The following is a 25,178-nucleotide window of genomic DNA, read 5'->3' as shown; positions in this document are numbered from 1 at the left end:
GGGGGGGGGGGGTGCTGGGCCCATGAGGATGGAGCCTGTGCCCCTGCAGGAGGTTGTACAGGCTGTGCAAGCTGTATGGGGGTGGGGCAGGACTGGCGAAAATCTGCCCTCTTACCTTCACATTCAGGGTTTTCCGGGTCAAAGTTGATAGCAAAGTCATGGGACACCTGTGAGAATAAGACCAGAGCAGCTAGAAGATGGTTTTCTGCCTACTCTCCCACCAAATCCTCCCTTCCTCTCAATCCCAGCCTACCTCGAAGTTGGGGGGGATTCGAGCGCCAAAGCCAAATGCTGGAAACCGCTTATCACTGGAGAGAAGAGAAGGCTGTGGGGCCCATCCGGCAAGGCCTCCCTATCTGCCTCCCTCCTCCCTAGCCTACCTCCCTCCTACCTGTCATAGTCCTGGCAGATGCCTCCCACTGCGCGCAGGGCCTGAAGGTAGTGGTTGGGCTGGCGGGGGCTGAGGCAGTGTAGGGACTGGCTGCTCCTTGGGTCCCCATTGGAGGCGGTGAAGTCAATGGCCACCTGGTGGACGTGGGGACAGGGTCACACTGCATCCATGAGAGCTCACTGAGGGCTGGCTCAGAGGTAGGGTCTATAGGGAGGACTAAATTAAATCCAGTCAATGGGGTGCCTGGGTGGCTCAGTGGGTTAAAGCCTCTGCCTTTGGCTCAGGTCATGATCACAGGGTCCTGGGATCGAGTCCCGCATCGGGCTCTCTGCTCAGCAGGGAGCCTGCTTCCGTGTCTCTCTCTCTCTGCCTGCCTCTCCGACTACTTGTGATTTCTCTCTGTCAAATAAATAAATAAAATCTTTAAAAAAAAAAAATTAAATCCAGTCAATGGGGTGCCTGGGTGGCTCAGTGGGTTAAAGCCTCTGCCTTTGGCTCAGGTCATGATCACAGGGTCCTGGGATTGAGCCCCACATCGGGCTCCCTGCTCATTAGGGAGCCTGCTTCCTCCCCTCTCTCTGCCTGCCTCTCTGCCTGCCTCTCTGCCTACTTGTGATCACTCTGTCAAATAAATAAATCAAATCTTTAAAAAAAATAAATTAAATCCAGTCAAGCTCACAGGTAGCCTCATCATGGAGTGGGGTAAGGGGTGCAAAATAACAATGCTGAGGCTCATGAGAGGCCCCAGGAGGAACAGGGGGATTTGGGGCTCCTCTGGTCATTATGTGTTTAGCCCCTACCTCTTGCCTGTGACCCTCATATTTCCCAGGCCTTTACCGTGAAGCTGATCTGGCAGCCGCCCATGATGTAATCCAGGAAGGTGTGCACCTTCTCCACCTAGCAGGAGGGGAAGAGGTAAAGTAGCAGGATGGTTGTTTGAGGAGGGAGCTGGGTGGGGTTTCAGTGAGGGGGAAGGGGAGGGGAGGTTTTTGAAGTTGAAGTTCCTGGTGGGATAGGGCAAGCCTTCTCCGTTCTCAGAAGAGGAGAAACCGGTCTTTGAAACAAGGGGAGGGTTGAATCTGAAGGTCCAATGTGAGGGGGGGGCACTGGGATTTACCGTGCACTGCGCCAGTACTACAGTCCCCGAGCTCTTGTAGTTCTTCTTCTTGTCCCGGTACTTGGGGTTAATACAGTCCCACTGCATCTAGACCCCACACACCCCACAAGCCCAGAGTCACAGTTCCAGCAGGTGACCCCTTCTCTCCCTTCCAGCAGAGCCTCCCAGACCAAGACCCCAAGGGCTCCCTCCTTAGACTGAGCCCAGTTACTTTCCATCATTTCCCCCATCCCATATACTAGGCTCTTCAACCCTCTCAGAATTCTCCCAGGGATCTCTGTGGCACCTCCTGCCCGGGGTTTGCTGTTCCTTCCTGCATCTCCTGGAAAGTGCTGGTGAACTCTCCGATGAAGTCATGCTTCCCGCTCGAGTCATAGTCATACACCAGGAACTGAGAAGGCGAGGAGGGTAGTAGAAAGGGTCAGGGTTGTTTTGCAGTGGTTGCTGGGGGGCAGGGCGAGGGATTGAGGGAGGCGGAGGCTAACAGTCCCTGGGCCCAGACAGACATCTTCAACTGCCCAAAGAGGGTACCTCTGAACTTTATTCTTTGGCTCCATCTGACAGGGACTTTGGCCTTGATAAAAGGTATGCAAAGTGGGAACGTTGAGCTGTGACTGGGTCTTTACCCCACAGTGGGAAGGACTTAACACATGGGGGAGAGAGAGGGTCTTGGTACACTCAGGGGCAATGTCTCAGACAGAGGTTGGCTGCTCCCATAGGCTGCCCTTGCTTGGCAGGGACTTCACCTTGAGAGGCCGGTGGGCATCGCAGCTGCACAGGGAGTGCAGGGACAGGCGGAATGGCTCCCAGCTGGGATTCAGGTTGTTCTTCACCACCTTGAGAGGCACCGGAGAGCTGGTCACCTCCTAGCCACATCCCCCTACTCCACTCTTCCTTCCCCCTCCCCACAGCCCTAATCACCAACCTCAGTCCTCCAGACGAGCTGGTCACTCTGGTCCCCGTCGGTTTTATAGATCTCCATGAAAGGGTCAGACTTGCTAAACAGATCCTGGGGATGCAGAAGAAAGGACTGGTGAGTGCGGTGAGGTCTGTAGGGGGAGGCGGCTAACACTGAGAAGGGGGAGCAGCCTTGATTTGTCTTGATTGTGGGGGAGGGGGGGCTGGGCTCTCTAACAAGGAAGATGGGGGCCCAGACTCTGGGGCTCCAACCTTGTTGTCTAGCTTGTGGGCTCTGAAGGTGAGCTGCACATAGTCATTCGTGCCGGATACCTCCTCGGCCACAATCTGCAAGGGAGAGACAAGTGGCAGGGTTTCCCTCTACCACCCAAAGGGCCACCTTATGCCCTTTCCCTTAGGTAGGGGCCAGTCCTGGACATAACATCACCATGGATGTCCATGCAGGGGCATTGAATGCCCCACCCAAGGGGGAGTACAGGTGACCTTGCCTACCGTGATGGTGGACTTGCCCGCAGTCTTCCCATTCTTCAGCAGCAATGGCTTAGTGACCTTGGTTTGTGACACGATCTGGAGATGGAAGTGGAGGAAGCCCCAGCTGTGACACCTCCCCCCTACCTTGGCCAGGAAACAAGGGACAGGGTCACATGGGTCCTTAGAGTGCTCCCAGGGACTGGACTTGGGCTAGGGTAGAACTTAATTTCCACAGCAACATGAGCCAAATGCAGACACTTAACAACTGAGCCACCTAGGTGCCCCAGTTTCCACAGCAACATGAAGAGTAGGCACTGTTTAGAGGAGGGCACCAAGAGGTTAAGTATCTTGCCCAAGGCTGTACAGCCAGGGAATGGTGGAGATGGGGTCCAAAATGATCTCACTCTGGAGCTGATTCTCTGTTATTTTGGCTTTCAGAGGTGGAAGCTGATGGGGATGGGGTGGATGGGGATGCAAACCTGGCCCAAGGTGCATTCAATAGAGCCAAGGAAGGTGTCGTTGCTGGGGCTGGTGGCTCCGTCCTCCGCGTCAAACACATGGAACTGCAGCGGCTGCTTCTCCTCAAAAAAGTACTCAAGGGCCAACACCCGGGAGAAGACCGGGCTGGAGCAGGAGCGTAGCACCTCTGTGCGCTCCACCTGCAGTGGGAGGGGTGAGGGCCCTCTGGGAACCCAGACGGCTTCTCCCTGCCCGTGACCACCCTGCTCATGCCAGCTTTCCTCCGTCTCCCGTGTCCCCAGACACTAGCTCTTCCCTTGCTAGGTTCAACCCTGAGCTCAGGGCGCTGCCAGCCCCCTGACTAAACCATCAGTCCTTGGGGGCTCCCCTAGGGTCTCTGGGAGCTGTGCCACTTCCTCTCGGCCCCTCTCAGGACCCTCTGGGACTCTGCGGACTTTGGAAGCTATAAAATGGTTTGTGTTTGTCATGATGGCACGCCTGTCTCCCGGCTCACCCCCACAACCTTGAGAAGAGGCCCCTCAGGTCCTCACACTCCCCTGTGAGGCTTTCCTTGCCCCTTCCCAGCACCCCCCTTCCCAGGCCAGGAGGTTAGTTAAGACAAGACCGGAGCCCGTTCTCACCTCCACCCACTGCTCATCAGAGTAGAGCTTGAGCAGCACGCAGGGGTGGGGCTTGGTGAGTGTGTCTCTGTCCAAGAGGCCATGGCAGGACACCCGCAGCTCCACCCGCGAGGCCCCCAGTGTCATGGCTGGGGGCTCAGGCACCCATCCCATCTCAGGGTCCGACATGTCACTGTGGGGACAGAGCAGATGGCCTGGACACTGGAAAGGAACATCTGCTAGGGGAGGGGTCTGTCTTCTGGGAACCTGGGCCCCACTCCCACCTTGTCCTGATTCCTGAGGCCCTAGGATCTCACGGATCTCCTGCTTCCTCCCCCTACTCAACCCCCAGCCCCTGCTCTCAGCTTGGCTTCCCCGGAGCTGTGAACAGGGAGGGTGGAGGACTTGAGCCTCCTGCCTTGTGTCTCTGTCACCCCTGCTGGCCTACTATGTATGGATGGGGCTGGAGAGGGCTGGGGGCGTGTGTGGGGTTCCTGGCAGTCTTGGCTCCTGGGCCATCGATTGATCCATGCTTTCTGCTACCTCAGCACCTTCTGCTATTTCCCGACCGATGTTGGAGCCAGCACTGCACTCAGTCTTGGCACGAGGGAGCTGAACTGGGGCAAGGGGGTGGGGAAATGGGTGGAGGAGCCCCTGCAAGCCTGAAGGGGGTGGGCCTCAGGAACGGAGTCTGCAGTGGGCAGGAGGGGGCAGGTCGTAAGATGCCCAGCAGCGCTGTCCCTCTCCGCCTACCCCCACTTACCTTCTGGGTGGCTTATGGCAAGGGAGGGGTGGTGGGCTTGGGCACTTAGAGGCAGAGCCCTGCCCCTGCTGAACGCTCCTCCAGGTTCCTGGCAGGGGCCCCCACTATGACAACTCTCGCTTCCCTCCCCACCTCCCCTGTTCTCACACTTCTTGGCAGCACTGGCACTGTCTCTTAGCGACAGGATTTTTGGGGAGCCACAGCCCCCTCCATGCTGCCCGTGGGATGCACGCATGCCACCCTCCCCCAGCAGTGGTACCAAGCCTCGGGCAGCAGCAGGCAGGGGTATGCTGGCCCGAGTTCACGGCCGGTCAGTTCATCTATCTGTGTCTGTCCACATCACAGGGTGAGGCTGTCTGCTCCCGTGTCGTGCTTCCCCCAAGCGAGTGCGCGTTGGTGTGTCTGAATGCCCCCACCCTGTGTGTCTGTCCTTTAGCTGTGTGTCTGTATCCAGAAGGGTGTGCCAGTTCCTGTACCTCCTTCAGAACTGGGACCCTTCTCTGGCTGGGTCCCCCCCCACCGCCCGCCCACCCATAACGCGTACCTTTCTGGAAATGTGAGGGAGGGTCTGGGTGGGTGGGTAGGGAGCTCTGCCTTCCAGCCACAAGTCTCCCAATTCTCACAGGGTCCCTGAGTTGGGCAGGGGCATGTGGTGGTGAGGGGATCGGGCAGGACTGGAGACCTCTCTGGGGGCTGGGGAAGACGTTGTTATGGAGACTGGGCCAGGCTGGGCCAGGCTGGGGCTGAGCTAGGGAGGAAGGGTAGGCTCACCTGGGCTCTAGTCGGGGGGGCTCTTCTCTCCGGCTCTCTGGCCCTGGCCCTGACTCCCTTGCTGCTCCAGCCGCTGGCGCCGGCTCCGGCTCCGGCTCTGCTGCTATTTATGGGGCCTGGATGGGGAGGGATGGGGGGGCCGCAGCACCAGCTCCCCCCGCATAGACCGGTTGGGAGGGAGAAGAGGGGAGGGGCAGGGCCATTGCCTGGGAGGGAACCACAGAACCGGGGGAGGAGGGCGGGTTGGGGGTGGCTCAGAGGCAGGACCCCCACAGACACAGTGACACACATCTTCCCTTTCACACCACACCCACACCCTTGCACACACTGTGGCAGGGCGTACACACACACATTCACACCAGGAGATGATGGAGACACAGGCACCCACGAGTCATGGGCTTACACGTATCCTGACACACACAGGCGGCAGCACATAAACTCTCGGTGACACCACGCCAATTACAGCCCTATGGGTACACATACGGAAACACACCCGGTCGCACAGCGCTCTCCACATCACGCCTGTTGGGGATATTCACAGTAACACATCAAGGAACACGGGGCTATACTTGTCACACACACATACACTCATTCACACCAACCCAAATACAACGGGATGGAGATCTTCACGTGCTCCTTCAAAACCAGCCCATACCACGCTAAATCTCACAGCTTTGAAAAGGAGGTCCTGTTCCCTAGATGCTTCTCAACAGGGACACGCAAAGGAATGGACGCAATTGCTTAAGGGCACACTGTCTCCCATCCTGAAGCAGGGGCTGCCAGGAGGTAGATGTGCTGAAGGGCTGATTCCTGAGGCATCTTCTCAGTGCCCCTGACTCACCACGGCGCCCCCCTTCCCACAACCTCTGTGGTCACATCCTTGTGGGAGGGGCCATGTCACACACAGATCTTGAGGTAACAAGATGTTAGTCCAGCCCCAGTGAGACCAGGGAAAGAGAAAGATTTCTGGGGGAACTGCATGCCATGAGTGAAGACATTTGGGTTCATGGTGACCTGGGATGCGTCCACGAGAGGGTTCACTGGAACATCGTTGCCCTCTGTCCTCTAAGCTGCTCACATATTAAGCTAGCAGCCATTTGTTGGACATCCCCTGCGTGCCAGGGGCTGGGGCTGCACGGGGATTGGGATGTGGCTCCTGCCCCTGTGAGAGGTGCCTCTACAGAGAACAGACAGACCCACAGAGAGAGAGATGATAGGCTAACACACAAATGCGATGAAGTGTGAGGGGTGCAAAATTATGGAGTGGTTCAGGAAGCAATGGGTCAGAGAGAGGGATGTTTAATTTAGATGAGTCAGGGGAAGGCATCAGGAAGGGCTTCACAGAGGAGGAGTTCCCTGAACATAGCTTTGAATGCCAAGGTAGTGTGCGTTAGTTAGTACACCAATGGGAAGCAATTAATTTGATCATCTCCTGCTGTAGACACTACTGTTTACCTTCAGGCCACTCTACTTTTGGGGTTTCTATTGATGGTACCCCTAAGACAACACTACACCATTTAATTCCACCATCCGTGAGCCTGCCTCTGTGTAAGCTTGCATACAAACCACACAGCATACTGCTCCCAGTCTCCTCCTGGGACACCGGGGTCTTCTGATCCCACTGCACATCCCCCACAACACGCATTGGTACTGATTTCAGTCATTTTGGTCTCTGCTCCAGCCAGCTCAGCCCAGATCCTGCACATGACCCTCCACCCCCGACTTGGGGGCATTTTTCAGTACCCTCCCGTTTAGCACCTCTCAGGTCTGTCTTTCTTATGTCAGAGTCCCATTCCCATCCCTGTGGGGGATTCCTTACTTTTCCCCACTGTGGCCAAGCACTGAGCACTAAGGGGGAGCAGATGGTGGGGGGTGGCGGCAGCGAATGGGGAAGACAGCAGAGACCAGGCAGGCAGTGAGTCTGTTTTTTTATTCTATACAAGGAGGGAGAGAGTCCCTGGGGATAGAGGGACAGATCCGCCCTTCCAGGAGAGGAGCCGGCCCTGCCCCAAGCTCGGCCTCCCTCTCTCCAGGTCGCTCCCTCCCTTCCTGTCCCCCACCTGCTGTCCCCACACCTCATCCTGCCATCCTGCCCCCTGGGATGGGTTGGCAGAAGGCCTGGAGGTGCGGGAGGGTGGGGTGGGGGGGTGGGGGTCCGAGTCCTTGTGAGGCACATGTTGAGAGGAGGGCTGGGCAGGGTGCTGCTGTGGCTGTCAGTCTGTTCCTGGCTCACTGGTTCCTGCTGGGGACAAATCCAGTGAGTCCTTTTTCCCAGGCAGAGAGAGCCAGCCTCTCTGTGTGGGGTATGCCATGTCAGGCAGAGGGGGACTGCCCTTTCGCCCACCCCACTGGCACCTGTGGGGTCAGGGGGCTGTCTTCTGTCAGGCTCCAGCTTGTCACAGGACTGTGCCCGCCGTGTCCTCTTGGGCTTTAGGGGGGCAGTCCGACGGCCTGGATCTGGGGCCCAGAAATGACAGTCAAGGGAGGCCTGGCACATGAGTAGGGCTCATTGGCTGGGCGCTTATCCAGCCTGTGACTCATTCCAAGCCTGGGAGAGGGTCCTGATATGGGTAACAAGGTCCGAGAGGCACCCCGACCCCCCTCCAGCCAGGGGGCTGACCTTGGACCTCAGGCTCCTCTTGGTCCTGGTGTGAGCCCAGCCTCAGCCGGGCTCTGTTCATTCCTGGAGCTGCACCCCCAGCCTCAGCCTCCTCCCTGCCCCCTGGCTCCTGTGGGGGGCGGCGGCCCCTGGGCACAGCCACAGGCTTGGGGGGCCGTGGAGCTAAAGGGGGGTCCTGCAGCTGGCAGAAGAAGGAAAAATGCTAGGTCAGTTAGTCTTTTCACCTCATCCCAGGGCCTCTCCCGTCCACCTTGCCGGCCCTCACCTTGGCATTCCTAGCAGGAACGGTTCTCTCTGGGAATAGGGTCCCCTCCTTGTCCTCCTCCCCATCCTGAGAGGCTGGGCTGGGGCTCTGGCAGCTGTGGTTGGGGGCACTCTCCTCAGCTGGGGAATGGGAACAGAGGAGAAGCTACCGGAAAAGGCATTCTGGAGCCAGGACTTTCCCCCCCTCCAAGCCCATTTGCTCCTACTTCTCTGCCCTGCACCGCCCCTGCTATCGTGTTTCCACAGCCCTTGGTCTCCGAGATTGTCCTGAGCCTATCACCTTGGTGGGGGTGAGGGGGTGCTCTAGCTTAGCTGTTCCTCCCCAAGAGCAGTTCCTGCTGGGACAAAGCCAGGGCCCAGGGACTGCTGGGTCCCCAGGCATGGCTGCCCATCCAGGCCTGCAGTGCCCCAGGGCCCTGCCAAGGCTGCAGCCTGGCATTCCCAGGACTCTGTCTGCCAGTCTGATTTAGATGGTGAAAGCCTTGGGAAGAGATGCCCTGGCGCACACCTCCCTCCCCCACCTCTGTGGCTTTACGTAATCTGAGCCCCACAGGGGGTGGGGGGGCTACTGGGAAGGTCTTGTTTGCGTGTGTATTTGTGAGGTGTGAGTAAAATGGACCTGCAGGGTACTGATGGCAGGTGTGTACAGTGGAGCCTCTGACTCCTGTGGTTTCCTAAATGAGGATGGAGCCTCCCTTTAGGTGTTTTAACTGGTCTGTGTGTGGGATGGGATAATCTGCAAAGATGGCCTCAGTGCTGGGACAGCCTTGGAGGGCCAGGAGCACAGGCTCTGCACCACAGACTTGGGCCCTAGCCTTGGGAGGAGAGTGGGGTAGGGGGGCAAAAATCAACCTCTATCAGGAGATTTGTCCATGTCAGTGATGTTGGGGGGTTATATCTGAGGCCTGTGTGCAATTAAGTTGATGCCGAGCTGACCACCTTTCCTTTAGAGGCTCCTTAAGTGAGAAGTGCTCCAACAAAAAGCAAGCATCATATCATAATTTATTTGTCCCTTCAGAGTTCTGAAGACAGAAGGTAAATGACCTGCTTAAGGTCAACACTGGTGGTGCCTGAGCCGGGACTGACACCTGTGGTTTCTGACCTCCAAGACATGGCTCATGCCCCTTCCTTGTGACACGTTTCTGAGTGGACTGAGGATGCCCTGGCCAGCTACTTTTGGAGGAGACTGGAATGTCTGAGGTGGGTCTGGTGCGCCTGGTACTTGCCCACCCTCTTTCCCAGCTGAGGTGCAGAGAGAGAGAGAGGCCTTCTTTATAGGGATGTCTCTCGGCTGCTGGTGGCCAGAGGTGGCGTCTGCCCCACAGAATTCCCTGGAACCATCCACAACACATTGTTCCTATCTCCTAATCCTTGCTGGCAAAGCCACTTTTGTTCTGTGGGACTTGCTTCGGATTGGCTTGTTTGTTTCTTTTGGATATGGCTTTGTAAATATCCGGAAACATTTGTACTGTTGTGACTTCCTCACTGCCCCATCATGGTTGTAAGTTTCCCCAACACAGGGGCTGTGGCTTTTGGGTCTTTGGACACACCCTGGGTCTTTAGTGTGGCTGGGCAGGAAGAGGTGTTCCATACCTATATGCCATGTGGCCTCTGCTCGGCGCATGGCGCTGAAGCTTGGCTTGCTGCTTTGCGGTGGTGGTGGGGGCTTCCAGGCTCCGGGCCCTGGAGTGTGGAGGGGATGGGAAAGGGGGAAGGGAGAGACACATTAGGAGGGGCCCCTGAGAGAGGGCCCAAGGAGAGGAAGTGAGGGCAACCATTCTCACCTGCATCGTCCGAAGAGCGCCGTTTCTGCCAAGCCTGGGCGCTGCCCTCCAGGTCCGGGCCTGTGCCCTGAAAGGACAGCTGAGTCAAGTCATAAGAAAAGTGTCCTCCCCACAGGGCTGCAGTCAACAAGGGACTTCTGCTCGGGTATCTCATGCCGTTCTCCTGGCATTGGTCCCTAGACTCTTGGACCTTTTCCCCCCAAAGTGGCATCCCTACCAGTCAAGGGGCGTAAGAAACGGTTTACACAAAGGACGTACTGTTATTTTAATAGTTCTGTGTTTATTTTCTATGTGGTAGAAAAAAAAACAAACCATGACTGGTACAACAAACCCATGATTTGAAAAACCGATCATGCTTAGGACCAGAGTAAGTTAAAAAGGTGAGTTGATTGAAAGAATAGATAAACAAAGTAATACAGGTGGTATGTGGGGAAGGTAAAAATCAGTCATAAAGGTGGTAATCAAGTCACCAAAGTTTGAGAAAGGGAGCTCCAGAGGTAAGTATTTTTATGACTGCCTGCTTGGCAAGGAAGTAGAGGCTCTGGGCAGTAAGGCGACCTGCCTGGGCTTTCGTGGCAGGCAAGTGTGTGGAATGAGCAGACCTGCAGCTCACACCTTCTAACACAGCTGGCCCAGAATCTCTCCGCTGGCCCAGCAGGGACGGGGCTCGGAAGGGAAGGTAGACAGGGATCCATAGGAACAGTAGGTGCCTGGGCTCCCCTCACCTCTCGTTTCCCGTCGAAGCTCCAACCCTTGGCTCTTCCCAACCCAGGAAGGGCAACACCATGGACCCTTGGCTGCTGTGCCGTCCCAGGGGCCAGGCCCCCCTCCCCTGGCTCTGCCCCCTCAGTGCCCTGGAACAAGGCCTCGGGTTTATAAGCAGTTCCTGATGGAGAAGCAGCTCTGTGGGCAGCAAGGGAGTAGGAGAGGGCCCCTGCCCCGCTAAGCCCCCCGCCCTGGGGCCGCCCTGCTCCAGCCCTCTGACCCTCCAGCCCTCCTCTGAGGAGTCCGTCCTTTACCCTCCTTGGCATGCAGCACTCCCAGCATGCACTGGGTCACCAAGCTTAGACCGCTCAAGGAGCGGGGCCGCTGGGATGACCGAAGTTCCCCAGAACCCTGAGTCCTAGCATTCTCCCCTTAACTGCCTGGGGCGGGGCAATGTGGGTGGGCTATGTGCAGAACAGCAACTGGGCAGGATACAGCACCTCACCTCACTTACCATCTTCCTGTGGAAGGAAGGCCCCCGGCTCCCCCCAAATCCAGGGAGGGGGCCGCTCTCCTCCTCTGGGCTCCAGCACGGGGAGGAGTTATTGCCGAGGCTGGGGGGATCTGGGCTGGGGGGGCTCTCCTGAGTTGGGGGTGGGGGCGGGGGTGGAGGGAGGAGGAGACCAGTGGTGGGGGACCCTGGCCCCCTCTCCCCCTTGAAGCTCCGGGGCCGGCGAAAGTGAAACAGGCCTCTGCGCCTCTTCTTCTGGAGTGGAGGCAGTGGCGGCTCCGAGAGGCCTGGCCGCAGGGTCCGAAGGGTCCGGGGGTAGCTGGGCAGGGTTGGGGTGAATTAGTGACAAAGCCCTGGGCAGATGCAAATGCCAGATGCAGAGTTCGCTCAGGGTCCAGGCTGGTGCCCTGTTAGGGTAGTCCTGGGTCTGATAAACCTCCCATCTTCCTCTCTCACCCAGCCTCTCCTGCTGCCCCGTAATCCTTTCCACTTCCTTCTCAGGGGAGATGGTGTCCTCACCTTCCCTGTCAAAATCCTCCAGCGGCCTCCTTCCCCCCACCTGCCCAGCAACTCCTTCCTCCCAGGCATCCCCATCCCCCCATCATTCTCTCAGCTTCTCCAAGTGACTCCGTTTCTTTTGGACCAGTGCTGGGGGATCTGCAGGACTGGGACAGGGAATATACCCTCTGGGCCTCTTTCTACTAACTGCTGCCACCCCATCCACCCACCCTGTCCCCACCATCCCATTGTGGTGGTTCACCCTGATCCCATCCTTGCCGGCTGTCCTGAGGAGAGCCAGGAAACATGGGAGGTAAGGGCTGGGTGGGGAAGGATGAGAAAGCGGGGAAATGTTCCAGAGAGACTGGTTTTGGGACACTGCCATTGAATAGGCCCTCTGTGACCACTGGGAGGATTTTGCCTGCAGAAAATGGGACTGTGTCTAGATGCCACACCTGGAGCTTTCATCCATGACCCTTCGGCTGAAAAAGTCCTCCAGCCCCTCATCCAGGCGGGTAGCCATCCCATTCTCCTGACGAGTCCCAGTCACTGGCACCTGCTGGGAGGAACGTCCTGGAGGATATCTCATCTGGATCTGGAAGTCCTCCCCGCTGCCCCCATCCACTCAGGGTCTTTGCCTTTGGACTTGGCCTTGCCTCTTCTTGGCCCCATGGAAATTGAGACTTCAGTCCACTTGGGAATTTCCTAAGCTTGGTGGCTCTTGGCTCTGTCCCTCACCCAAATGGGAAATGCCACTATCTGGCAGACAGCAATTTCCTATCTGGGAAAACTGGATAATCCCATCCTCTTTTTGGTGGCCTATTGGGGCCCCTGCCTGATCCCCCAAGGCTAATGTTTCCGGCATTGGAATCCTAAAGCTAGAACCTCTGGCTGGGGCATTGCTAAGTGAAGTTGGTCCTCTTGTGAGGACGTAGGGACTCACACTGGGCCGACCAGGTCCTGGAGGGGTAGTCCGGGGAGGTCGGGGCCTGCCTTGTGTTTGATGCCTTAGCTTATAGCCATGAGTGGGCAGCTCGGACAGACCCTCCCAGGAGCCACCACCGGTGGGCTGGCTGCTCCCGAGTCCTGAGAACCAGCCGGGGGGGATCCCCAGGCTCCCCAGCTGGCTTTCCATGTCCTGAGGGCTCCCACCTGTGGGCACAGCAGCGTTAGAGGGACCAGCAGGAGGTCCAGGGAGAAAGCAGGTGGGTAAGCAGAATTAAACAGGGACCAGGGCCTGAGAAGGGAATCTGGAGGGCATCAGGTTGGAGGATGGGGACTCACTAATGAAGGCGGACACTGGCCGGATCTTGCGGCAGCGTTTCTGTTTTCTGATGGCCATGGTGTCCTGCAGAAATGGAGACAAAGGGTGGGCCCGGGCTGCCAGTCTCCAGGAGCCTCACATGAAGCCTCTTATTCCTCATAAAGCTGTCTCTTTAGAGCCCCCCCCTCCCGCCTCTCTGCCCTTGTGTGGCTGAGGCACTGGGATCAGGGTAGAGGCGAGGCTGGACTGGGGTGGGGGATGAGACCAGACCCAGTGACAGGGGACAGTGCAGTCTGGGACCAGGCCCAGGGAAGGGAACAGTGTTCTGGAGGTTCCTAGTTTAGGGTGGGGAATGGGGAGTGGGGAACTCACAATGTTGGTCCCGAGTTCATCATCTGTGGTCTCCTCATGCTCATGGTTCCGGCCTCGGCCCCGGGAAGACAGATCCTGCCCTTGGCCTGGCCCCGATGGTGGATCTGATAGTGTCTTTAGCTGGGCCAGGTGCCGGGCCTGGGGAAGGACAGATGTGAACCAATTCCCTGGGAAGATGTCCACTTTCCAGGGCTATGGGAGACGGGTGCTTGGGGGAGACGGGGTGACGTCGGGTGGGGGTGTACCTGAGCCTGGCTGGGGTTCAGAAGCCTTACCAGGCTCTTATGGGAGTGGTACAGCTCCTGTAGGATCTCATCCACTATGGAGTTGGTCAAGTAGGTGACGACTGAGAGCTTCACTTCACTGTGGGCACAGGTGGGGCAGCTCAGCTACCCACTCTGTGGCCCCTGAGCCTTGGTCCTGCCCTTCCCCGGATGCCTAAGGGACTGGGCAGCTGGCCTGGCCATCCACAGAGGTGTCTTAGGTCTCCCTTATGTCTCATAAAGGCATGTCCCATCCCACCCACTGACCCCCAGCATAGGTGTGTATGGATTGGGAGGGTGCACCAAGAGGAAGTGAGAAGGAGGAGGAGCAAGGGGGCTCCACACCAGACTCCTGAAGTTCCAGTAGAACAGAGCTGGGTAAATTGGGGTGCTGAGTGAACCCTGCTGGTCTCTGTTGTAAGCACAGAAACTGGTTCTTCTTGAGTATGGCTATTTCACATGTATGTGTAATAATTTTCCTTTGCTTTGGTGAGTGGGGGCACTCAGAATGAGAGCTCTGGGTGGGGCTGGGGGGTTGGCAACAAGAACTCTGGGGGGGGCAGAGTGTAGAACATGCACCCCTACTCATCAATTTTGTCCATGCCCCCCAGGAAGCTGTGCTTTGTTTCTGGGAGGTGATTCTTAGTGCACACATGTGACTGTGTGTGTTTACACCTGTGTGTGCACTGCCAGGCTCCTAAACCCAGGCTCAGCACTTAGATTTCTAGGGCAAAGACCAGTGAGACCCTAAATAGCAAGGTTGCAGTTAGTTAAAGATTTATCCCTTGTAATGGAGATTGTGCCATTCATTATTCATTGCTGATATCTGGGCCCCAAGTCCCTAAGTGCTCTGGGCCAAATCCAGCCCCGTCCCAGTGCCAACCCCCTCCGCCTCTCACTCCAGCTTGTTCTGAATGTCCTGTCCTGCCTGCTCCAGCAGCGCCCCTCGGATGAAGTTCCGGGGCACCGTGACGCGCTCAGCCACATTGCTCAGCATCTTGTTGTGCCCCTCTGCCACTCGCATGGCCACGGGACATAGCTCCTGTGTTAGGCTGACCATCGACTCCAGGATCACCTGGTGTGGGGGAAGGGAGGCCAGAGCCCCGGAGGGGTGCAGGGTCAGGCTGGTGCCACAACGGAGGAGACTCTAGTCTATTCCAGCTCCCTCTGGTGAGACTGAGGGACCCACCAATGTTCCAGGGCTGGTTACCAGGCAGAGCCTGGGACACTCAGGCTTCCCCACATCCTGGCCAGTGTCCCTTCCACCCTACCGTATGGACGGGGGAGAGTCAGTCCAAGGATTAGAGTCCAAAGAGGAGAGGTCAGAGTTGGGGGCCAAGAGGAAGATAGCAAAAAAAAATCCAAACCCTGTTTTCTAGCCTGACACACTGGAAGTACAGTGGCCTCAACTCTGCATTTCCTTCTTATCCCCAGTAATTTCCCTGTGCTGACCTCAGCCCTCAGCTTTTAGCCTTGGTCAACAGTTTGGACTTGCCTGCAGCTCCTTGTCCACGGCCTTGGACACCTCGCTGGCAACTGACTCCAGCCTCTGCCGTACAGGCCCATCGTTGGCCAGCACGTGGCCCAGCTCGTAGAGGCTGGGAAACAGCTGCAGAAGGAAGGGTTATCAGCAGAGGGCCAGTTTTGGGCCCGACCACATCCCAGGGGGCCCTGGGCTGGGAGGGCAGATATGCGTGTCAGGGCCCGGATATTCGTGGGGCAGTGTGGCCAGCTTTCCTAGGCTCCTGGTCTGTGCCGGAGGGTAGGGCTGCAGAGAGCTCACCGCCCGCGAGTTTTTGGCATCCTTGATGAGGTCCCGAGCATAAAGCAGCTCATCCTGCACAGGCTCCAGGGGGCACAGCCTCAGGGCCCGAACCTCCTCCTGCACTCGGCCGCACAGCCGCTGCAGCATCTGGAGCACAGCCAGTTAAAGTGTCAGGGGGGGGTTTCCTTGCACCTTTATCTTCCCAGTTGGGACCCCAGACACACCATTTCTGGGTCCCCTGGGGCAGTGCTCCTGTTGTTGGCACTGATGGGGTAGTGGTGTCTCTGGATGGCTTGTTCTCTTTTCTTCTTGGGGTGCCCTTGAATTTCCAAGAGTACTCCCGCAGTCCTGAACACCGCTTGTCTGGGGCCCCCAACCTGTTCTCTCGGGTCTGAGGCCAGACCACAAAGGTGCTTTTGCTCGTCCGCATGCGGAGTCCAGTTATGACAGCCACAGGATGCCTCTTTCATGCCCCGCCCCCTTGGCGTGCCATGCTCTATCACATCACACCCGAGCCCCACGTGCCGCACGTATGCCCCACATGGCCCAGAGGGAAATGTTTACTTGCTCGGCGCTGCTGGTCACCAGGCCCTGCTGCAGCCGGAAGGCCTGCTCCTGGGGGCACGTCTGGGAATGGTTGTTCCTCACCAAGCACCACTGGATCTGGAAAAGACAGGTTGGGAGGTGTTAGGGCCTGGGATGTGGGCCCTTCCCTCTGCTGTCCTGCCCCCACCATTTAGGCCTCTACCTTCTGCCAGACGTCCTCCGTGCGCTCAGGGGCGCTGCGGTAGGCTTGGGAGATGTCACTCACAGGGAAGGACATGAAGCGGAGCGTGTGGTTGCTGTGGGGCACAGTGGCACAGCTCTGGTAGGGGGAGAGGTGAGGAAGGGCCCTTGCTCCCCAGATCCCCCTTGCTGACAATCTCCCTCACCCTTGGCCTTTTTCAACGTTTCTGTGCAAACAGGTTGAGCAAGCTGGGGCAGGGGCTGTTGTAGCAGGTCCAGGCCCAAGGTCCAGGCCCACAGAGGCTGGGGCTGGGGTCAAGGCAGAGCCCCATTCTGCTCACCTCTCCAGGGCCCTTGCAATATCCAGAAAGCCCAGGGCAGATGTGTTGTTCCGATCCCATAGGATGGTTCTAGGGAGAGAGTGAATGGGTGCTGGTGACCCCTCCCTCACGCAGCAAGCTCTGGAGTCCTCCCTTCTTTCCTGGGTGATGGAGCTGACTCTGACCCCGGGCCTGAGGGTATCCAGGAAGCTGGAATACAGAGCAACGGGGCAAGCAGGGAGGCGTGATGAGGGTGGGGGCTGGGGCCCCAGGTTGGGCCAGCTGTGTGCTGCACCTGAGGGAGGAGTTGATCTGCAGGGCCTTGGACAGCATCTTGGCCCCGATGTCCTCCATGCCATTGCCGCTCAGGTCCACCTTGGCCAGGCAGGTGTTGCTGCCCAGCGCATTGATAAGGATGCTGGTTCGAAGCTTCAGTCTTGAGTCTGCTACCGATAGCGACTGCAGGGACTATGTGGGCAAGAGCAGAGTTGGGCCCAGTCCCTGCATCCCCTGCAGCCCCTGTCACCATGGGTTCCCCACCCCCAGGCCTAGGCACTCACACAGTCCTCTTCTTGGATCAGTTGTACCAGCTTGTGGAGGATCTCCTCCAGGGTCCTGTGGGGAGTCAGAGCTCAGAGCAGGAGGGGAGGGGCTAGGGTCATGCTACTAGAGGAGCAGAGGTGACTTGAGCAGGGAGGGGCCAGAGGTAATACAGTGAGCCAAAAGGGTATGTGGATGGTGGAGTGAGGTCTGGGGCTATGGGGAGGGGGCCTCACTTGGCCTTGACATTGAAGTTCTTGCCCAGGAACAGGTGCTTGAGGGACTTGTTCTTTCCAAGTGCAGGCACCAGTGTCAGGAGGTCGGAGTCAAACCCTGGCCAACAGATGGGAGAGGTCTGGCCTTGAGGCCTGAGGCTCACTGGAGTATCCTCAGGGGTTCTCCTCTATGCCCCACTGGTCCCCAGGAAGGAAAGTGCCCCTACTCACCATTGTCCGACAGATCTAGGCTGCCCACACAGGTGACAGCCCCCAGCTGCTCCTGTAAAGCCTGGGATCCTGCTGAGCGGAGCTGCGGGGAACACGGTGGGGAAAGCAGGGGTAGGGAGAGGGCGCCTTTAATGCTTAGAAACTAGAGTAGTCACACTAGGACTCAAGGACATTCTAGGTCGCAGGTTTGAAATCAGGAGGCCCCTTCTCCACACCAGATCCTTTCCTAAGGCTCTCTCCCCTCCCTTTAGCCAGAAATATCTCCAGGCCCTGACTCTGGAGATAGCTCTCTCCTGCCCTCTGGTGGGAAAGTCTGGTATCTCCCACCCCAAAGCTTTCAGTGGGGAGACCATAAGCTGAAAATGACCTCTGAAAAGAGGGACACAGACTGCAGACTAAGAAGCGAAAGTGGAGGTGTGGTCAGGTCCAAGGGCCACAGTGGTGTGGCACAGAGGCAAGATGGAGCCAGGGGCTGAGGAAGGTCAGAGAAATGAACAGTGGGGCGATGGGTAGGGGACTGGCAGGGGCCTTGGGGGAAGGAAGGCTCACCTCACAGCTGCTGAGGTCCAGGTGCAGATCACTGAGGTGACTGTTGAGGGAGAGGCCTTGGAGCAGCGCCCTGTGGGAGGAAGGTCAGCAGGCCCACCTCTATCCCCACCCTCTTCTCTCACAGTTCCCACTTGGACTCCCCCCAACCCTGCACCCACCCGACCTGAGGGCCTCCAGGGGCAGCCTCGTGGCCGACAGGTTGACGTGGCTTAGTGTGTAGGCGCTGCTGAAGAACTGCTTGAAGGCTGGTGGGGCCTCCCGGCCCTTCCTGCGGAGACTCCTGGGGTCAGCAAGGGAGGAGGATGCCGACAGCTCACCCCATCCCTCCCTGCAGCCTTTGTGCTCCCACCTGTGGGAGCAGCTGTTGCGTGCCAGGTTGAGGTAGGTTAGGTGGGAGCAGCAGCCGTGGAGCAAGGCTCCCAGAAGCTGTGGGGAGAGACATGGCGGGTCTCACAGAGGCTGAGAGGGGTGTTGGGCGTGGCTGGCAAGGACTCCGCCCTCCCACCCCGTCAAGGTCCTGGCTCATCACCCTCAGCAGGCAGTCTGTGTGAGCCCCTCTGTGAATGCCCACTTTGCCTCTTAACGTCTCAGTGTCCCCCTCTGTGGAGAGTGAGTCTACTCCCTGCCTGACCCCCAGGAGTGGTGGAGAGGTTCATGGGCAGGGAATGTAAAGCGAGGGCTACCAGGGGCTCCTAAGGTGCCTTGTTCAAATGAGAGGGAAAATTCTTCCTCCTGAAGGGCTCAACCCTATCCAGGGTGCACAGCTGGGGAATGGAAGGAGGGCCAGCTTTTAGGCACAGCCAGCACAACCTTGGGCAGTTACTAGGACAGCATGCCCCACAGGTGTGAGCTGTGGGTGTTGCTTTGGAATTCAGCTGAAGTTGGAGTCATCCCACCAGCTCTGCCCACTCAAGGCACGGGCAGTGAGGCAGGGACCCACGCTGGCCTCCCTAAATCCCCTCAGGCTGGCTCTCCCATCACCAATCCCTCACCAAGTCAATGGCGCAGTCAGTTCCTGCCAGGTCCAGGTGCACCAGAGCATTGGGCTGGGCCAGGAAACTGTAGAGGGCCTGGGAACAAGGACAGAGGGGCTGCCAGGGAACAGGTGATAGAACTCCTCCACCCCCAAACTATAGGGCAGAGATGCTCAAGTCCTGAAGCCTGAGCCTGCCTCCACAGGGCTTGAGCGCTGTTTTGTGGACTCACATTGGCCTCGTCTGTGGCGAGCAGCCCAGGGTTCTTGCTCAGGTCCAGGTATCGAAGGGAGCTTGCAAAGGCTGGGTTGGCCCCGAAGGTCTGGCCCAGTGCCTGGAGCCCTGAGCACAGAGGGCACTGAGCTGGACTGGACTCCATCCCCACCTCTTGGACACACCACCCTATGATGTGGCTTTCCCTCCTTCAGATCCCTGGGATGCTATGTGAGTGTGTTAGTACACCTCTAGGACACAAGGCTCTGGAGGGTTCTGGAGGAGGAGCAGAGGTCAGAGGTCAGGGCCCCTAGTGCAAGTACCTCTAGGGGAGATGGCAGTCTTGGCCAGGCACAGTTTGGTGAGGCCAGTGGGGAAGCAGAGGAGCTGCTGACTCAGACTGAGGAAGCCTGGGGAGTGGAGAGAGAAATGGGCCAGCGAGGGGCTGGCAGTGGGCACCGGGGGGTGCAGACTCAGGGTGGGGGCTTGATGTGGGAACAGGCCTGGGGTCAAGGACAGCAGTATTGGGGCAAGGGCTGGCATCAGGCTGGAGAGCCCCTGTTCAGCCCCGGGTTGGGCTCTGGGTGAGGACAGGGGTCTGTGTTGCAGTGGGGGTAGGATTCAGGGCTGGGGCTCACCCTTGTCCTCGATGGGGTTGTGGGACAGAGTGAGGGCATGCAGCACACAGCTCCCGTTCTCCCCAAACACCCCGGCCAGCTTCTGGACAAAGTCCCTTCAGGGAAGGGGAGGAAGGATTTGTTTGTCCCAGCCTCTGGGCTTCCCCTCTTCGTCCACCTGCCTGCCTGCATGGGGCTGCAAAGGTCAGAGGCCCCCACAGGTGGGGACCAAATTGGGGCCTGCCAGGGAGCTTGTCATCACTCTGAAGGACCTGGGAAATTGTGCCAAGACAAAGCCGAGCTTTGGGTCCTTGAGGCTAGAGCAGAGCCCCCCTGCTGGGTAGTTGCTAGAAGAAGGGGATGGGGCAGGGAGCATACTGGGAGAGGCCATGAAGCTGGGGTACTTGGAGCCTTAGGTCTGAGTCCCAGCTTGACCATAAACTTCTGTGTGTCCTTTTTGGGCCTAAATCTCCTTTTCTATAAGGTGAGGAGCTGGAGGAGATAGCATGGAGGCCTGTATCATGCTCTGAGGTTCTAAGACTACATCAGTGGGGCACCGCTGCCCAGGGAGGAGGCTGGCCTCACGTCTTAAGCCCGGCGTTGTCCAGCACCAGCTCTTCGAGGCTCCCCGACTTGCTCAGGGTATGTAGCACCTGTTCTAGCACTTCAGAGCCCTAAGGACAGAGGGGGTTTTTCCGATCAGGAGCCAAAGTGGGCGCTAATCTCTGGCCCCTCCTCCCACCCCTCCTAGTCCCTACCAGCCGCAGATCCTTGCAGTAGAGTTTGGTGAACCACTGGTTGTAGGCCAGGGCTGCCACCATTAGGGCCAAGTCTCTGTGGGCAGATTGAAGGGGCAGGAAAGTGGTGAGCAGAAGCATCTAGGGATGGGGTGATTGGGCTGGGAAAGTCTAACCAGGTAGAAGACAAGGGGCAGTAGAGTTGGGAAGATAGAGCTGGGGCTGTAGGTAGGACTAGAAGAGAGAGCCTGAAAGGGCCAGGGTCAGGCTGAGGCTGGAAGGATTCGGGGTGGGGGGATTGAGTCTCTGCTCCATCTGCTTACCGGCTTTCCAAGTGGCTGAAATCCAAAAGATTGAACTCCCGGTTATCCTCAGCATGGTAGATGGTGTCCACATCCTTGGAGAGGTGGAACTGGCTCATACCTGCTCCCCACCACCTCTGCCCTCTCCTTCTGGGTCCCACCTGCCCACCCGCCGGCTCCCTGCCCAACGTACCCATTGCACCTCCTCACGGCAGTGCAGCCCATTGTAGTCACACAGGGCAGCATAGGTCTCGGAGAAGCCACCTGTGGGGCAGGACATGAGCTGGCTCCATGAGGAGTAAGGGCATGGGGAACAGGCTTAGGGTTCAAGGAAAGGTCGAGGTCATTTTATGTGGCCAGTGTCCTGGGTTCCTACGACACCATGAACCTCTGAGGTCTGGGAGCTATGGAGTCCTCAAGGCAGGCAAAGACCCAGGTGCAAAGGACTCTGGACAAGGGCAGGGGTGTTGAGGTTCCACTTGCATCAGGTCTGCCCCTGCTTACCGCAGACACTGTGAGTGGTAGATGTGGAAGTCTCGGAGTTGGGGGATGTGTCTCGGGGCCCTTCAGGGGTGTCAGCATTTCCACGCCGGATTAGACACCTGGAAAATGAGCATCCATCCCAGACAGGGGTGGAAAGAGGTTGTCAATTTTAACTTCTGGGTCCCCGGGAAGAGGCAGGAGTGGGGACATAAGGGCTCTTCTCCTCAGTGATCTGGGAGCCCAGGGCCAGGGAAAGGAGGGAGAATTCTCCTCGTTGTTTAATCCTTTGAGAGATTCCTCCTTTGCCACTCACCCCGGGCCAGGGCAGACCTTGGAGAGGGCAGAGCTCACGTGTCGTGTCACCTGGTCCACGCTTTCAGCCGATGGCAGCCGCATGCTCACCAGGCCACGCTCCGTCTCCACCAGGATCTGGAGGAAAGGGAGGGCCTCAGACATCAACTCCTTCTTCCTGCTGGCCCCAAGAGCAGGGCCCAAGTCATGCCACTCACCTGGTTCTGACTGAGCGTGTTGAAGGCTCGGATTTCTAGGACATTGAAGGAACTCTCCACCTGTGTGTGGGGGGCACAGGGATGCTCATTTCGAGGTTAGGGCCTGGCTGCCTGATTCTGGAGGGAGTTTGATGGGTGCACCCCTGCTCCTCAGCCCATCTCACCTTGGCTGGGATTTTAAGGGGGAAGAGGTGGAGGCGCCAGGAGGTCAGGGCCTTCAGAGAAAGGAAAATAACATCAGCAGCAAATGGTGGCTCCTGAGGCCTAGGCCTCCTGTCCTCCTTCAGCACCCTCAGCCTATGTGCAACCCCTGTCAGCAGTGGCCCTTTGCTCCAGATGTCCTCCCTCTCTCTCATGCCCCATCCTGGGATCCTGGACATCCACCCAGTCCAGACTGCCCCCTTCCTTAGGCTTCGTCTTCTCTGTGCCCCCACCATCCCCAGTCCACCCTGCCTCCCAGTTTCCTTGTTCCCAGCAGCCCAGCCCTCCCTGATTAGGCCCCCTCTGCCTGCCCCTACCTCCCCAGCCCAAGCCCAGTGCCCTCACCAGAACTCGATCCTCAAACTTCTTGGGCTTCGTCTCCAGCTTCACCCGATGTTGTTGGAGTACAGCCCCTTGGCTCAGGCACCTCCTGATGCTGTCTGTGGGTGGGTGGGGGGCCTGCTCAGAGCTCCGCCTTACCCTGGCCACCCCTACCTCCCCAGAGTTCTCCAGGTGTGGGATCAGATGAGAGGAGAAATAAACAGAGAGAGCTTTCCTTCTTGGGTGGCTTCTGTCTTCCTATTGGAGAGGAGGGGGGTGTGGAGAAAACTCTGGCTCCTGATGTTCCTGAGTCAGGGGACAGTTGCTGAGTGACACTGTCTGTGGGAGGGTGTGTCTTACACTTCTGAGGGTGTGAAGGATTTTTCCAACCCATGCACTCCAGCAGCCATTGACACATACATAGTGAGTCAGTGTGTGGGGGCGTGGGGGTGTCCCTTTGACTATATTCTGGGTGGTCTGTGAGCATCTGCCTTTTACTATGGATGTGTGCCTGCCTTCTGAAGACACCAGGGAGCCTGTGTGTGGCCTTGGTAGGAGTGGATAGGTGAATGAGTGAGCTGTGCTTATAGTTGTGAAAGACAGCTCTGCTGTAGGGGGTAGGGGTGGGAGGTGGTGGGAGGATGGGGGGCATTGGGGGGTGGCAGTGGTGGTGGCTGTGAGGAGTTAGTGTTTAAATGAGCTCAGTAGGGACGCCTGGGTGGCTCAGTTGGTTAAGAAGCTGCCTTCGGCTCAGGTCATGATCCCAGCATCCTGGGATCGAGTCCCACATCGGGCTCCTTGCTCAGCAGGGAGTCTGCTTCTCCCTCTGCCTCTGCCTGCCATTCTGTCTGCCTGTGCTCACGCTCTCTCTCTCTCTCTCTCTCTGACAAATAAAAAAAAAAAAAAAAAATCTTTAAAAAAAAAAAAAAAAAAAAATAAATGAGCTCAGTACACAGTTCCTAGCAAAACCATCCAGATATCTCAGTGTGTGTGTGGGTGTGTGTGTGTGGTGGGGGTGCCGTTTCTTTAAAGATGTGTGTACACACACATCTGATAGTGAGTGAGTGAGTGTGTGTGTGTCTGTGTGTGTGTAGGTATGGGAAACTGCCACGGTGCAGCATGCCTCTGAGTATCCTTGAACGTCCTGGTTTCTGCGTGGTCAAGCCTGTGCTCCCCCACCTGGGGCAGGGGGCGAGTGATGGTTGTGGTAGTGCTGGGGGGGTCGGGTCTTGGCCATGCAAACGGGAGAGACCTTGAGTTGTGGGCGTGAGTAGGGAGAAGGGGCAGGCTAAGACGGGGGCTCTGGGAGGCGAGCTGCAGAGACCCTGCTCTTGGTTTTAGCTCCAATCCCGGGCCTCTTCCCGACTCCCTTTTTTGCCCCACTGGTCTGGGAGCTGCGGGGCTGCTGGAGGGACTCCCAGGGCTAGTTCCGGGGCGGGGCCGGGAGGAGGGAGGGTGCGGAGCCAGGAGGCGGTCAGGACCCGGGGCAGCTCCCTTGGCCCGGCGGGGCGGGCCGGGCCCCGCCCGGCGGGGAACCGGGGACTCCCCCGAGGAGAGACTGGACACCTCACCGATGGATGGGCCAGGATCAATGAGAGTCAGTCCTAGGGAGCGTCAGGGGACTGCACCTGTCACCGAAGATCGGGACGGGAGGCTCTGGAACTGGAAGGTCCTGACAGGGTGAGGCGAGGCGAGCAGCCGAGGATGCTCCGGGGACAGCGATACCCCGAGCTAGGATGCAGGGGCAGGGGGCTGCCTGGAGTCGGAAGGCACGCGGCGAGGGGATTGGGGGAGGCACCAGGAATGGGGTGTACCGCGGGAGGAACGCACTGGTCTGGGATGCTCCGGGACGGGGCGTCCCGGAGACCACCGCAGCCTCGTACCTTGCAGCTCGCGGGTGAGCTCCGCGCTGGGCTTGGCCATGGCGGCCGCTGCTGCTGCCGTTGCTGCAGAGGAGCCGCCGCCGCCGCCGGGGAGCCACGGCACATGCTAGACCTGGCTCCGGTAGGGCCCGGGCGCTGAGCGCTGCAGCAGCCGCCGAGCCCGCTCCAGTCAGGGGCGGCTGCGCGAGCGCTCCTCCCCCCGCCCCCCCCCCGCAACAGGCCCAGGAGCCCGGGTCTCCCGCCCCGCCCGGAGAGGTGCGGGACTGAGCATGCGCGCCGCGCCTCCGAGCCGCGTGAGATCCCGCGCTCGCTGGTGCCCACCCCTCCCGTCCGCTCCCGCTTGCGACGCCGGGTGCGTGTCGCCTGGAGCCTGGGCCGTCTCCCGGGCTGGGGTGTCGTCCACTTTCCGTGCCATCCACTCCTCGGGCACCGTGAGCAGAATCCATTTCTTTTCTTTGTGGTATTGGGTACCCCTCTCTGAGTTATCCTTGCAAGGCCCCTTCCTTTTGCCTTACCGCTCGGGACGCGTCCAGCTCCTACTCACTGACCCACAAGGGAACTCAGAGCCGAAGGCGATGCCAGGAGAGGACCTGGCCAGATCTGGGGTGTTCATCCTTCCTCCCGCTTGCCCAGCTTCAGGGATCCCCGCAGCGTCCTTGGCACCTTCCCCGCGGGTGTGAGGCCAAGAGTATCACCCAGGAGTTCCTGGGCCACCTCCTCCCAGCTGGCAGTTCCGCAGACACATCCACCCCTGAGCTCCACGCTTAGGTACTGGAGACAAGGAGGAGGATTAGGGGATGC

General features: G+C 58.4%; 2 protein-coding genes and 1 long non-coding RNA gene across 11 annotated transcripts in view; 1 reads left to right on the top strand and 2 right to left on the bottom strand.

Moving 5' to 3' along the window:
- Positions 1-5,595, bottom strand: part of CPNE6 (copine 6) — a 7,161-nt gene extending 1,566 nt beyond the window's left edge. The window contains exons 1-13 of the mRNA XM_059371224.1: positions 5,511-5,595; positions 3,998-4,169; positions 3,377-3,556; positions 2,919-2,993; positions 2,679-2,753; positions 2,434-2,517; positions 2,255-2,344; positions 1,795-1,899; positions 1,509-1,595; positions 1,229-1,288; positions 392-525; positions 254-308; positions 116-167 (exon numbers count right to left, since the gene is read on the bottom strand). Of these exons, the coding sequence (XP_059227207.1) occupies positions 116-167; positions 254-308; positions 392-525; positions 1,229-1,288; positions 1,509-1,595; positions 1,795-1,899; positions 2,255-2,344; positions 2,434-2,517; positions 2,679-2,753; positions 2,919-2,993; positions 3,377-3,556; positions 3,998-4,165 (1,165 nt within the window). The 5' untranslated portion in view covers positions 4,166-4,169; positions 5,511-5,595. The remainder of the gene's footprint in view (positions 1-115; positions 168-253; positions 309-391; positions 526-1,228; positions 1,289-1,508; positions 1,596-1,794; positions 1,900-2,254; positions 2,345-2,433; positions 2,518-2,678; positions 2,754-2,918; positions 2,994-3,376; positions 3,557-3,997; positions 4,170-5,510) is intronic.
- A 1,836-nt stretch (positions 5,596-7,431) lies between these two features.
- Positions 7,432-25,151, bottom strand: CARMIL3 (capping protein regulator and myosin 1 linker 3). 8 transcript variants are annotated; one of them, XM_059372914.1, is made up of 40 exons: positions 24,378-25,149; positions 22,519-22,613; positions 22,137-22,187; positions 21,973-22,032; positions 21,777-21,892; positions 21,485-21,582; positions 21,174-21,244; positions 21,002-21,075; positions 20,700-20,775; positions 20,527-20,615; positions 19,963-20,057; positions 19,648-19,734; positions 19,344-19,453; positions 19,130-19,207; positions 18,487-18,563; positions 18,301-18,405; positions 18,138-18,207; positions 17,589-17,670; positions 17,379-17,475; positions 17,163-17,217; positions 16,898-17,070; positions 16,624-16,692; positions 16,305-16,398; positions 16,121-16,219; positions 15,575-15,703; positions 15,287-15,400; positions 14,691-14,866; positions 13,804-13,891; positions 13,529-13,666; positions 13,177-13,240; positions 12,836-13,044; positions 12,348-12,451; positions 11,398-11,713; positions 10,904-11,032; positions 10,179-10,245; positions 9,988-10,077; positions 8,396-8,514; positions 8,131-8,305; positions 7,866-7,967; positions 7,432-7,752 (listed from the first exon to the last, which is right to left on the bottom strand). In XM_059372914.1, exons 1-40 carry the CDS (start codon positions 24,415-24,417, stop codon positions 7,724-7,726), a joined length of 4,110 nt encoding a protein of 1,369 aa, XP_059228897.1. In that variant the 5' UTR covers positions 24,418-25,149; the 3' UTR covers positions 7,432-7,723. The 8 variants fall into 8 exon arrangements, with proteins under 8 accessions (XP_059228897.1, XP_059228898.1, XP_059228894.1 ...); XM_059372915.1 differs by having other exon boundaries at positions 12,348-12,448; XM_059372911.1 differs by having other exon boundaries at positions 8,131-8,311; positions 24,378-25,147.
- LOC131999825 (uncharacterized) overlaps positions 23,886-25,178 on the top strand; it is a 182,179-nt gene continuing 180,886 nt past the window's right edge. For both annotated transcript variants that reach the window (XR_009399117.1, XR_009399116.1), the window contains exon 1: positions 23,886-24,174. This is a non-coding gene — a long non-coding RNA (uncharacterized LOC131999825). The remainder of the gene's footprint in view (positions 24,175-25,178) is intronic.

This window comes from Mustela nigripes, chromosome 13, assembly GCF_022355385.1.
Source record: "Mustela nigripes isolate SB6536 chromosome 13, MUSNIG.SB6536, whole genome shotgun sequence".
In the NCBI taxonomy this organism is placed as follows: domain Eukaryota; kingdom Metazoa; phylum Chordata; class Mammalia; order Carnivora; family Mustelidae; genus Mustela; species Mustela nigripes.
Note: the sequence above shows the minus strand (reverse complement) of the source record. Positions and strands in the feature narration are given on the sequence as shown.

What these genes read in the sequence shown, in the direction of transcription:
- CARMIL3 (XM_059372911.1), bottom strand. Translation starts at nt 24,417, where the DNA reads ATGGCCAAGCCCAGCGCGGAGCTCACCCGCGAGCTGCAAG. An exon ending in CAGATCAACTCCTCCCTCAG is followed by an intron (nt 16,693 to 16,897) that starts GTGCAGCACACA and finishes CTCTCTCCCTAG; the next exon opens with AACCATCCTATGGGATCGGA. An exon ending in GACATTCAGAACAAGCTGGA is followed by an intron (nt 13,892 to 14,690) that starts GTGAGAGGCGGA and finishes CTGTGCCCACAG; the next exon opens with TGAAGTGAAGCTCTCAGTCG.